The 12,936-nt window shown below is 43.0% G+C and overlaps 1 protein-coding gene across 1 annotated transcript; it reads right to left on the bottom strand.

Annotated features, from left to right (window-relative positions):
• Positions 1-3,442: 3,442 nt before the first annotated feature.
• Positions 3,443-5,429, bottom strand: LOC111814093 (IQ domain-containing protein F5-like). The gene is made up of 3 exons (XM_023706645.1): positions 5,308-5,429; positions 4,995-5,126; positions 3,443-3,875 (listed from the first exon to the last, which is right to left on the bottom strand). Exons 1-3 carry the CDS (start codon positions 5,323-5,325, stop codon positions 3,444-3,446), a joined length of 582 nt encoding a protein of 193 aa, XP_023562413.1. The 5' UTR covers positions 5,326-5,429; the 3' UTR covers position 3,443.
• Between the last annotated feature and the right edge of the window lie 7,507 nt (positions 5,430-12,936).

The raw sequence follows: 12,936 nt of genomic DNA, 5'->3' as shown, positions 1-12,936 counted from the left end.
ACGGTTATTATATTCCATATTGTTATCTTCAGAGCAGTTGCTCAGATTACCAGGTATAGGAATCCAAAACTGATCAAAGAATAGCAGCATTAATGGACTGATAGAAATTAGTAGCAAAATTATGTTAGCGATATATATATATAATCAGACAAATATATATATGACAAATGTATATAAAAAGACAAAAGAAGGAAAGGGGGAAAAAGGATATATATCCATCCCAGCTGTTTCCTTTTGAGCAGTTTCTTTACTTCCACTATGTCTATTTCCCTTTTGGATCTTATTTACTCTTTCAGTTTCTAACATGAGGGAGACCACTTTCCACACAAGTGGAGACTTCCATCTTCCTCTAGAGAGATGAAAAAGTCACAAGAGGATCAGGAAAACCTTCTCTCTGGGGGCACGCTACTCTGGGCACATGTTTTCTCTGGTTGTTTCTTTTTCTTTTTGTCTTTTGTTTACTTTATGAGACAGAGTCACACTTTGTAGTACAGGCTGGTTTTAAATTCACTGTGTACCACAGGCTGGCCTCTAACTCAGGGTGCTCCTCCTGCCTCACCTCCTGAGTGCTGGGATTCTAGGAATGTGCCCCATGCCCAGCCTCTCTGGTGTTTCTTGCACTCCTTGTGGCAGGGCAAAGGCTACATGTAGCTGTGGTGTCCCATATGCCCCTAAAGGGTGGGGGAGACTGAACCACATAGTTTTGTGCTGGGAGGTGGGTGGTGGGACCCCTGTAATCTAGCAGGTTCAATCCTGTAACCACGTGTATTTAGTCCTGGTTACACTTCTGACTCAGAGAGGGGATGCACCAACTCCAAACGAAAGCACCCTCTTGTGCCCTCCATGTTGTAGTTCAAACTCTCCTCAGCATAGGACTCTCAGTGAATTTATGTTGGAGTCACCCTTCTGAGCCAAGCTTGTCTCACAAGGCTGCCATCGACCCAAGCAATGCCGAGGGATGTCTTCAAAGTCCCAGGGATGAGAACTCGGTGGGGTTGCTGAACACCAGAACAGTACAAACTCAAACAGGACCTTTCTCAACATAGCTCATGACCACATTGCTCTGGGAGATCACTGGGAGATGGAGCACATTCCTCTAGAGCAAGCCTGCTGACCAGACCTAGATCTCTTATGTGTCCAGGCTGTGTATCTATCTGCAAGGTACACAGCCTGGCACTATCTCTTTCACCTTTACTCTCTCAGAGTGGGAAACCTACACACACCTCACACCCCAACCGCTGTCCGGCATTGGGACTAGATGAAAATTGCTGTAACATCTGTGTCTTTGCAATGTTCTTCTCCCCACTTTCTGGATGTTACCAGCTCTCTGTCTCTGTTGCTGAATTCCTGTGTCATCCCATGAGTATGATACTCGCATGCCGCTACCGCATACCTACTGCTTTTGTTCCATCTTGGTAGGAGAGCAGGCAAATTGTGAGGGCCTTGATTCCACTGTCCTGGCCCATCTTCTTTCATCCTTCAGAAGTGGTTGTTGCCTGGCTATATCCATGGAGGAGGAGAATGGGGTGAACCAAAATTTCATAAATAAATATTGCCTACCTTGAATTCTTCGTAGCTTCATTGCACTCTATGTGTCTCCTTTGCACACTGTTATTAGTTTTGTTAATAACTGTTAGTAGTTTTGTGATTCATTTACAATCCTACTCTTTGTCTCTTCCTTATTTTCAAAGCAGACTTAACTGGCTGAACATTTATTCTTTGATATAATTGTTTTGCCTGCTTGCCAGGTTCAAAAACACCTGATGAGTTTGGATAGAAATTTATTTTTATTTTATTATAATGGTAGTTTAACTGATTAACTGAGAGAACATTAACAGCCTTACAATGTTAAGTCGTCTACTGATGAACATTGCATGTCTCTCCATTTACTTGATCTTTTATATCCTTCTATACTAGAACAAAGTGGCTTTTAGGACTTCAAGGATAGGACCTTGAAGAGAAGGAGTAAGGCCCACTCCTTCCTTGCTGCTGATTGGATGGTGCGTGAATCACTGAATTAGAAACAGCCACTTTTTGGGTCACCCTTTGAGGGTGGGGAATGCATGGGGAGGAAAGGGGAAGAAGGACCAGGACTCCTCACTCCATGGAGCCCAATACCAGGTGTAGCCCATCTAGGGAAGGAGAACTAAACTCGGCATTTCTTTAAACCACTGTGAGTTTTGTTGTGCTGCTATTCACAGTCACCTTGAGCCCGAGTAGCTAAGCTCTCTCCTAGTGATTCTGTAAGGGGGCACTCAGAATAGTGGCCACAGCATCAGCTGGAAAATCATTAGAAACACGTGTTCATCTGCTTTCAGCAGCCCTGCCCCTGGCGGGGCCTGTGCTCACACTTGAGCGGCGCTGCTCTAGCTAGTTCTCTCTTAGCTGCAACACCCACCCCAGGATCTGTCCAGGGGAAGACTGCCCACTTTCTTTAGGGCAGAGCACAGAGGCTTCCGGGAAGTGAGAGCAGCCGCAAGTGTGTGCTTCGTGTGAGTGAAGGGCATGAGAATGCTCCTAGCAGCTCCCCGCTCCTGAATGCGTGATTCACGAATGGCTGATGAGTGACCACGGCTCCCTCCTGCTGACTCAGTGAATGAGGCAAATTCTAAAAGCATGCGATCTGGCTCATCAGTGGCCATCCATGATTGAAGTCATACTCAGGCCTTCTGGTTCCAGATGATCAGCGGATTTATACATTATGACTAAATCAGGTAGAAAAAGGGTGCCCTTGTGGAAGGGGATTAGGATTTGTTCAGAGACCAACCTGAGTGAAGTGAAAGCATTTTGAGAAGAAGATCTCCAAGGGAGCAGGTGGTCAGTGGAAAGTTCTGACATGGAGCACACCCGGCACGATCTGCCTGGAGGGTTGATGACTAGGAAGAATCTAGGGAATAACTCCGGAGAGTGCAGTGCTCAGGCCCAGAGCAGAAAGGGTCGTGAGGACCATGAGTGGGAAGGGGAAGTGCTTTCACTTTGTTTTCCATTTTAGTGGGAAGGCGTTAAAGGAAGAAAAAAATCAAGAATGGTACACAGCCCAAGGTCGCCATTCATACAGACAGCAGTGAGGAGTCTTCCTGAGTTGGTGGCCTTGGTGAATCTGTACCTGAACCCTCCCACCTTCGACAGACATTGTCAATCGCCACAGGTCCTGCTGACCCCACCTGAGGCTCTTGCACTGCTCTGTTCCAAGAGTGCCTGACATACCCTCCCTGCTGATCTCCTTCAGCAAATTTTTTTTTTGTGGTACTGGGGATCGAACTTGGAACCTGGTGCTTGCCAGGCAGGTGCTTATGCCACTGAGCTATGTCCCCAGCCCTTCAGCAAAATTTTGAGTGAAGTTCTAACCTGACCTCATTTCTGACCCTTTGTCAAGACATGGGCCTCCAGGGGCTTGTCTAATAAACATGTAGTGACACATACTGTATTTGGAGCAGACCTTTTTAGTTCTTTATTGGAAATGGGATGCAGTCTGTAATGCGACAAACCTGAGATCCCAGGAAAATATCAAGCTGAAGTTGTAGGTGGTTTCCTGTAAGCTCATATATGCCCTGGAAAAAGCCACGGGTATGGCAACTGTGCCAGCGCCAAGAGACCTGGATGGTGCGCACAGCCTTGAGCAAACGACAGTATCGCTGGTGGATGCGCCACATTCGGAACCAGGACTGGAGCTTCACAGATGCCAACGTTTGCCAGGCATACACCTCCAGCGCTGCCTTTCGCCTCTTCTCCAGCAGCCTGGCCAACGTGTGCCTCCACCAGCACTGGATGATCCATGCCCTCAGTGCTGCATGCAGCAGTGTCCTCCTCAGCAGTGTGCCCCGCCACCAGGCCTGGATCTTTATAGCTGCCTGCACACGGTCAGAAGGAGGCTTCTTTTTGAGCAACAGGGATCATGCAAGGTAAATAAAGAATATTTAGGACATATTCTCCAATACTTCAGCCCTGGGGTATGTCAGTGAAATTCCTCCATTTTCTTCCAGCAATTGCCTTTTCCTATGATGCTTGAGCACCAGGTAGGCAACAATGAAAGCCAATGACCAGGCAAGTATTCTGCCCTGGCTGCTTGTCTTTTTCATGTCACTTAATATACACAGACAACACCTCCACCTCTGAGACTCAGTGTCCTCTTTCCCATATGTGAGCCCTTCTGCTCTTGCCATCTCACCTGCTTTTCCATGTACCTGGTTGGCCAGTCTAGAGCAAGAATCCTGGGACCCTTAGGGTCCACCTACCTAGCATCTCTTGCCTGCCCTTCAGACCCTCCTACCTTGGAGGGAAGTGGCATCCCTTGTTCTCCCTGCCTTCTCTTCCCTGACTCTACCTCCATCCATGGCCTTCTTCTTCCTCATGCTCCACACTCCACGGGGCAATTGTCATCAATTTCTCACTTTCGCTGCTTTTGGTTCCATGCCTTAAGCTTCTACCAACCCACATATGCACACACACACACACACACACACACACACACACGGACATGTTCCTGCAGAAATCTGGCCTTGAGATTCCATCAGCATGGCCATGTATTCCCTAAACAGCACTGATGACACCACTCCCCAACTTTCAAGCTCCACTCTTCAGAGTTTCTCCTCCTCCAGCCAAGTCTGTCTGCCTCAGTCATCTGCCTTATCAATCCGATGATATAGCAATTGGAGAAGCCAGCAAGGGTGAGTCAATCTCTACACATTAAGACTCAGTTAAGGCATCTCCTTCTCCTATTCATGGGGCAATTATCGATTTCTCACTTTCACTGCTTTTGGTTCCATGCCTTAAGCTTCTACCAACAGCCAAATATTCTTGATTGCTGGATGCTGTGCTGAGTAATATTTAATAGTACCACCTTCCACTCTCAGAAGTATCTTGATTTGAACAATAAATTCTGTAACAATCTCATGTGACAAACAAGAAGGGAGATCTCTGCCAATCTGGTGACATCAATCAGAGCTATAGCAGGTGAGGGGTCACTCCCAGTTCTGGGAGCTTGCATCACCTACCTTTGGTTTTGGTTTTGGTTTTGGTTTTGGTTTTGGAGGAGGTGGAGGTGGAGGTTTTTTCTTATCCTTTTCCCTCCACACAGTGGTTTCATCAACATCTTCTATTATGATTTCACAACATTGGCCATCCTTCTGTAACCAGAGTTTAAAGGGAGAGATGTGGGTAGGCTGTTCACTGTACAACTGGTTGGCAATTTTAATACATACTCAGCTTCCTTAATCACCTAGTGTCTCTAGGTATAAGTCTCATGCCCTGATTATAGAAATCCCCCTTCCCTTGCCTGCAACTTTGAGGGAACAGGCCTTCTCTTACACAAAACCGAATACCCATGACTTCTAGGTAGATGGTTCAAATCCCTCAGGTCTGTGATCCCCTAAATTCCCCATGGTTAGAAGGTAGTTGTTTCCATCTTGCTCAGGTCTGTCTCCTCCACCTGCAAGGTGGCAGGAAGAGTGAAGGAAGGGAGAAGCTATGATGTCATAAGGGAACCTATGACATAAGCAAATAGATGACTTCTAAACTTGGGCCCTTTTCAGTGACAGTTTCCATTCTTTTTTGCAGAAATGTCCAAAATGTGGTTAAAGAGGCAAGACAATGGAAATACTGGTTCACTGGCATACAGGTGTAGAAAGGTAGTCATCGTTCTCCAGGTAAAAAAACATAATATTTAGACAATTTAAATATGCATCGGGGGCCTGCCCCTTAGCTCAGTTCTTTAAGTGGCTGCTTCAACAAAGCAGTCAGGCTCAGGTTACTGTGGTTCGATCCTCACAACTCAAGCCAGCCAAACCTGCCCTGAAGGCACTGGGGGAAATATATATATATATATATATCTCAATAGGGAATTCAATACATGGATTTCAGTTCAGGCATGCAGTGGAACTGAGCAATGATCAGAAAGTTTATGGCAAAAGGCTTAACAGGTGTTAACAAAAGGAGATCTGTAAATGGCTCAGAAACAGAAGAAAAGAAGTGAAACATCATCAGTCATGGAAAAATTGAAAAAGAGGCCACAGAGTTATAGCCCCAGGTATCCTGAAGAATGGCTAAAATAAGAAACAGTGATAGCATCAAATGTTGACAGGAACATAGAGCAGCAGCAAATCTTCTGTCCTTCTGGCAGAGCAGGTCAAACGGTAGACTCACTGTGAAAAGTGGTGTGGCAGTTTCTAATGTGTATCAACCCTGTAACTGAGCAGTTCCACTTCTAAGCACTTCTTTCTTTTTTTTTTTTTTCCTCAGTTGAATTCTTTTTATCCCCATAATTTTATTGAGAAACAAATAGCAATGAGACAGTTTCAAATCAAATTGGTAGGACAGTTTCAATAATTAACACATCGCATACATTCTTCCTAGGGGTTAATTGCTGTACAAGATGCGGACTTGATATCCTATTTACAAACACTATTACAACAAATCCCTCTGTTCATTAAGAGAATGTAACTATATATCTATCCTAACCACTTTGAGCACACAGATACAAAATGGACATTCGTCTGTATCCCCTTTTTTGTTTAGTTCCGTCATTTGAATATTATAGGTGTGTAAACTCAGCAAAATATTCTAAGAGTCCAGTAGCCCATAATAGTATTGGGTCTTCCACTTGACTGGCAATGTCAGAAATTGTTGACCTGAGTCCCCTACAGCTCAACATAACAGCATGGCTTTACTTCTTATATTTTGTTTTTATACTTTTCTGCTGGATGTTTAAGACCAAGGTAAAGCAGGACCTATGCAACAAGAGTTGTAGCTTTTTGGTCTGATAAGGTCAGTGAAATCCCCTCAGGATTTATCCTGAGATCCTGTACCTCAGATTGTAGAACCTTTGTCAGTGTCAGCCATGTGGATGAGTCACAACCATTGCTTGGCCAATGTGTTCTCTGTGAAAGTCTGAGAGAATGTTTTCTCTCCATGTGACTCTCTTTAGGCACACTCTACATCATCGATCACTTTCCTCTTTGGCCCCATAATCTTCTTGATCAGAAAATTTGGGACACTACTGAGTTATGTGATGTTGCAGTACAAGTTTTCATCTGTCCTGAGTCTTAATTGACCTTAGAAGGCTAGGGCCAAAATGTTGGCTTTCCTTGTGACCCTCCTTTTTTTCTAATTTTGGTCTGCAAACTTAGGTTGTTAACCCTCCAGCTAAGTACTTATTTTGACCAGTTTGTCACCCAGGGAAATAACCCAAATGTCACAAACAGATGATTAGAAAAAGAATCAGCCCACTGTTCATGTAATTGAGTAATATTCAGTAGTAATAGGAACACACTAACATACAGAATAATGTAGATGAATTTCAAAAATATGCTAAATGAAGGAAATCAGTCATAAAGAGTATTTGGCAGGTGACTCTATATACATGAAATACTAAAACAAACAAAACCAATGTATAGGTAAATCAAAATACCATGTGCATCTAGGGTATCTGCAATGGCACAAAATAAAGAGAAAGTGGTGGTTACCAGGGAATATGGAATCATGACAGTGCATCAAACCAAGCATTTCATGAAACTACAGAGAGAGTTTATCTCTCTGTACTAATGTGGAAGAGCACAAGGGAAAAGGTCAAAGAATAATATGATCAGTATATTTATATGTATGTGTTGCAACAACATTGTGAAGAAGCATAGGCAGTTGAGGATTAGGAAGACTTCCATGACAAAAAATGAGCACTGATTATCTTTGATGAGGACACTGGAATTCGGTCAATAGGCTAAGATTCCTCACTGCCTGATGCCTGTGTGTCTGGTCTCTCTGTGGGCTCTCAGTCATCAGCCTCCTGGGAGAGCAGCATGTACAGGCCAGAAAACCCTTGTAGCCCCATCGAAGGCTCAGATGTCTTTGTTGTCTTTCTCTGCCTCTGAAGGCCTCCAGAAGCAGGGCTCTATGTCTGCCTGTGCCTGGCTCCTGGAAAACCCACTTGAAACAGGAAGATTAGATGGAGTGGAAAAGCATATGGCCAAGGCCCGTAGGTCAACCTGAGGCCTTGGTTCCCCTCAGAGAAACTGTGACAGGTGTCACTGAGGCACACACTTGGATTGTGTAGGGTGAGCATGCGGGAGACTGATGTGGAGCTGTGGGAAGAATGTGGGGAAGGGACGAGGCCATTTCAGGCTGGAAGAGCAGTTGTACAACTGACAGGGTTAGACCTTGCTAAGATGGAGGGTTGAAGAGTTGGTGGCAATGAATGGGACAGGGAAAGTACAGGAAGCACTTGGACATAATTGTGTTAGACAATCCCCAAAAGCAGGCTTATCTCTCTGTAATTATCTTACTTAGAGCCATGGCCCAGATTTTTTTAAAGACTTACAATTTATTCAAGCAGAAAAATTTAAGACATCTTGATGAACTTTTTCCATTATCTTTAATAAAGATTCATCCCAATCACTTAGCACAGCATTATCACAAGTGGTTATCTCAAGCTGGGTGAGGTGTCATATGCCTATAATCTCAGCATTTAGGAAGCTTAGGTAGGACTATGTTCATGGCCAACCTGGGCTACTAGTGAGTTTAAGGCTGGCCTAAACTACATAGTTAGACCCTGCCTCAAAAACCCAACCAACAAACCAACAACTCAAAAAGAAATGGGTTTCTCTCCCTACTGTATCTCCAGGCATTATTTCATTTTACTTTTTTCTCCTTTTCTTAACCAAATACAATTGTGTTTATTTAGAGTCAGTAGAAAAGTATCCTAATAGGCAAGTCCTATACTTCACATTTATTTATATGTTTGATATGCCTGCATTATTGTCATTTTGTTTTATTTTTTCCAGTTATCACCTTTTATCTGTCAATTTCCCTATCTTTTGTTGCAGTGGTTAAGAATTCTTTGCAAACTCACCATTTGCTGGGGATATGGCTCATTGGCACAGCACCTGCCTAGCAAGCACAAGGGCCTGAGTTCAATTCCCAGTATATAAAAAAAAAACCAAAACAAAGCAAATTTACTATTTGCCTGCTTTAGAAGTTGACACAGGGAGATAGACTTTGTGGTTATGTTAAGAGTATCTGGGAATGGGAGGTGACTGAAGAGGGATGAGAAAGGGGAATTAAAAGGATCAACATACATCACATCTTGCAACAAGTATAATTATTACACATTGTGAACCTATCCTACATTTTTAAAAAACTAAGTAGAATGCTAGTTGCCTAGCCAGGTTCCAGTTTACTCCTTGATGGAACTGTGATGATTTACATAGTAGGCTGCCCAGATTTGGGAACAGGAGAAAAAAAGAGACCATTCATCAACCTCACTAAGCTATGGGTAGAGACTGACCCTCATTGGCCAATTAGATGTCACCAGAAGTCACTGGATATTCTGGGAAAGTGGTAGGAGTCTGTGTCAGGCCAAAGGGAGTTCTTGCCATTAGTCTCTACCTCTTTTATTTCCTGAAATGTATTCTTAATAGCAGGCACTCTGATAGCTCTGCAGAATGTGAGACAAGAGCCTCCCCCCATGAGCATGGAAAAGTAAAATGAGAGAAGAAGCCTGGATACCAGGCTCATATTAATGATTAAAATAGGGCTGGGGATATAGCTCAGTGGCACAGCACCTGTGTGTCAAGCATGAGGTCATGAGTTGGATTTCCAGCATCAAAAAATGAAAATAATGCCCTAATTTATTTGAACCTCCGTCTTTTAAGTTTCTGTGTAGCACCTAAGCACAATTCTTAGTTGATATAAAAAATAGTACAATGTATGTTTCTAATCTACAGTAACATTAGTATGTATATATTTATATGATTTGCTATTAACATGTGGGCCAAATCATTGTCTCTCACCTCAGTATAAATCAGGCAAAGTTTTAGATAGTTCCTTTCCCCCGCCTCCCCTTCAACAATCTCACATATTGTTAATACCTTGAATGTTATTTCTAAGTAAGGTTTATTTTTTGGTTTTGGTGCTGAGGACTGAACCCAGGGCTTCCAGCTTGCTGGGCAAGGTTCTATGGCTGAGCCAAATCCCCAGCCCTCTTGAATGCTATTTCTAAATTGACGTTGCACATTCCTGTCAATCTTTCAAACGGACGAATAAACATTCCTGGCTTCTCTGCTCACTGTGTGTTACAAGTGGAATTCTGAAGTTCAGGTGAGATTTGATCACTGTTGCAATAGTATTAAGAGGTAGAACATTTGAAGAGGTAGTATTCATTATACATGACCCAGTGGATGGTATTTTAATTTTTTTAGAAAATCATTTATTTATTTATTTATTTATTTATTTATTTATTTATTTAGTAGAGGGTCTCACTATGCAGCTCAAACTTGTAGTGATCTTCTTGTCTCAGCTTCCCTAGGACTGGGATTATAGGAATGCACCACCACACCTGGTTTTGGTTAGTAGCTCAGCCCTGGGCCAGCATGGCATGCAATACTGGGGATTGAATCCAGTTCCTTGCACTTGCCATGTAGGTGCTTAGACTACTGGGCCATCTCCCTAGCCTGATGGTAATTTTTACAGCAGCACAGGTGGACAATATACAGCTGCTTTGCGTTTCATCCCCTTCTTAGGTTTTCCCTCTTACAGAGCTCATTCCTCAGCAAAATTGTAACCTACTAGAAAACCGTCTGAGTCTTTCATTAACCCTTATGCTTGGACAGCATTTTTTGTGCCTCTATAATTTTCAGAAAGTTTGAATATTACCTACTTCTTTTCACTTAATGTTACTGTTGAGAAAGTGATGTCAACCTGACTTGCTCCTTGGTCTTTCTTAGTCTTGAGGAAGGCAGAACTGGAGCACTATCAGGAAGACATACATAGAGAAGATGTCCTGACCTTTTCTGCCAGCTCAAGTTACAAATCAGCAGACCAATGAGAAGGCAGATGACTAAGCTTCTCTGAGGAGTCAGTCTATCCACACATAGGAGCTACCTGGCACAGTGTTAGAACACAGCTGAGGTGAAAAAGAGATGCATGTAGGGTGATGCCCCAGCGTGGTGATGATAGAGCCATTGCGATTTACAGCAGCGTATCCACGCAGAGAAGCATCAACTTGGGGTGTCACAGCCTAAGCAGAATGAAAAGGATGCATACACAGGCATAGGCAACAATGGCAATGTATCTTAGTCATTTTCTCATCCCAGGAACAAAATATCTGATACCTACAATTTAAAGAAGGAGAAGTTTATTTTTGCTTATGGTTTTAGTCTATTGTCAGCTGGCTTTGAAGCAGAGACAGGATGGTGGGAGGGCATGGTAGAGAAAAAGTTGCTCAAACCATGACATCTAGAAAGCAGAGAGAAAAACAGTGAAAACTTGGAAGAAGAAATATCCTTCCAGGTCACACCCTTAGTGATCCACATCTTTTGAGAGGTCCCCGCATTTATGGATCCCTAACAGCACATTTAGCTATGAACTCACTGGTGGGTTATTTTACTGAGTATAGTGACTCCATTATCTAATCAGTTTCTGAGAGCTCCACCTCTGAATACATGAGACATTTATATAAAAGCCATAATTTTCCACCTCTGGTCCTTAAAAGGCTCATATCCATCTTACTGTACACGATGCATTTAGTCCATCTCTAAGTACCATCAAAGTCTTAACAGTTTCATTATTGCTGAAAAATCTAAGACCAAAGTCTCCTCTGAGACTAAGGCAAATGCTTAGCTCTGATCCCCTGTAAAAATAAAAAAGAAATTTAAATACTTCCAGCATATAAAGGGATGGGTAGATAGTACCATTTTAAAAGGGAAAACTGGAATAAAAAGGAGCAGGACCAAAATAATACCAAAATCCATCAGGGAAAATATTAAATCCTGTAGCTACATGTCCAGTACTGGGGGACAGGTTGAGGTTTGCTGGTTTCATCCCTCATGGCTTTTTTCTTTGGGTGCCTCTTCATGGCTCCTCTCTTCATGTGGATCTGCATACCATTTTTAGCTTTCCTCAACAGATATTCCACATTGTTGGCATGTCTAACATCCTGGGGTCTGTACTTCACTTTTGGCTTCACTCAGCCTTATGCACTGTTCTCTAAGGGGCATGTTTCCTGGCCTCCCAGGCCTTCATATAAAAACTAGGTGGAAAGCTCCATGACCCCATAACTTGTGTATTCTTCATTCCTGAAAAATTAACAATACATGGATGATGCAAAGGTCTGATATGAGCTTGAGCAGTGTGTAGGTCCCCTTAGGTCATGGCTGCAGAGGACTGCAAGTGCTTAGATGGTTGACCTTTGTGAAACAAATTCCAGGGTACCAATTTGGAAGAAACTATAGTGAGACTATAGCAACCACATGGAACCAAAGGCAAAGTAGCCTATGAAATTGAAACAAACATATTCTGATGAAAGCCTTTTACTAAAAAAGCCACCCTGAAAGTAGTGAGGTAACAGAGGCACAAACATCATGGTCCAGACGTAAGAACTATGAGAAAAACAAAGTAGTCACAAAGGAACATCACAACACTTTAACAGCAGACCCCCAAGAAGAAGGAAATGGGTAAGATGCCTAAACAAGAATTCAAAAGAATCCTAAGGAAACTTAATGAGATACAAGAAAATACAGACAAGGAAAAGAATTCAAGAAAAATAATTAAATGAATAAGAGCTTCAGCAGAGACAGTGATAATGAAGAAAAAGCAATCAGAATTGACAGAACTGAAAAATTGAATAAATAAAATAGAAAATACTGTTAAGATTCTCAACAGTAGGACCAGAGAGATAGCTCAGCAGTCTAAGTGCTTGCCTGGTAAGTGCAAGGACCTGGGTTTGATCCCCAGTACTGCATGCCATGCTGGCCCCCGTGCCATGCTGGCCACTGAAATCAGGCATGGTAGCACATGGCTGCAATCCCAGCACTGGGGAGGCTGAGACAGGAGAATTACTACAAGTCCAAGCTGCATAGTGAGACCCTGTACCAAATACACAAATAAATGAAATTTTAAAAATAGAGTCTCAACAGTAATCAAGATCAAGCTGGGGCTGGAGAGATGGCT

This window comes from Octodon degus, unplaced genomic scaffold (genome assembly GCF_000260255.1).
Source record: "Octodon degus isolate 3935 unplaced genomic scaffold, OctDeg1.0 scaffold00008, whole genome shotgun sequence".
Classification (NCBI taxonomy): Eukaryota; Metazoa; Chordata; class Mammalia; order Rodentia; family Octodontidae; genus Octodon; species Octodon degus.
Note: the sequence above shows the minus strand (reverse complement) of the source record. Positions and strands in the feature narration are given on the sequence as shown.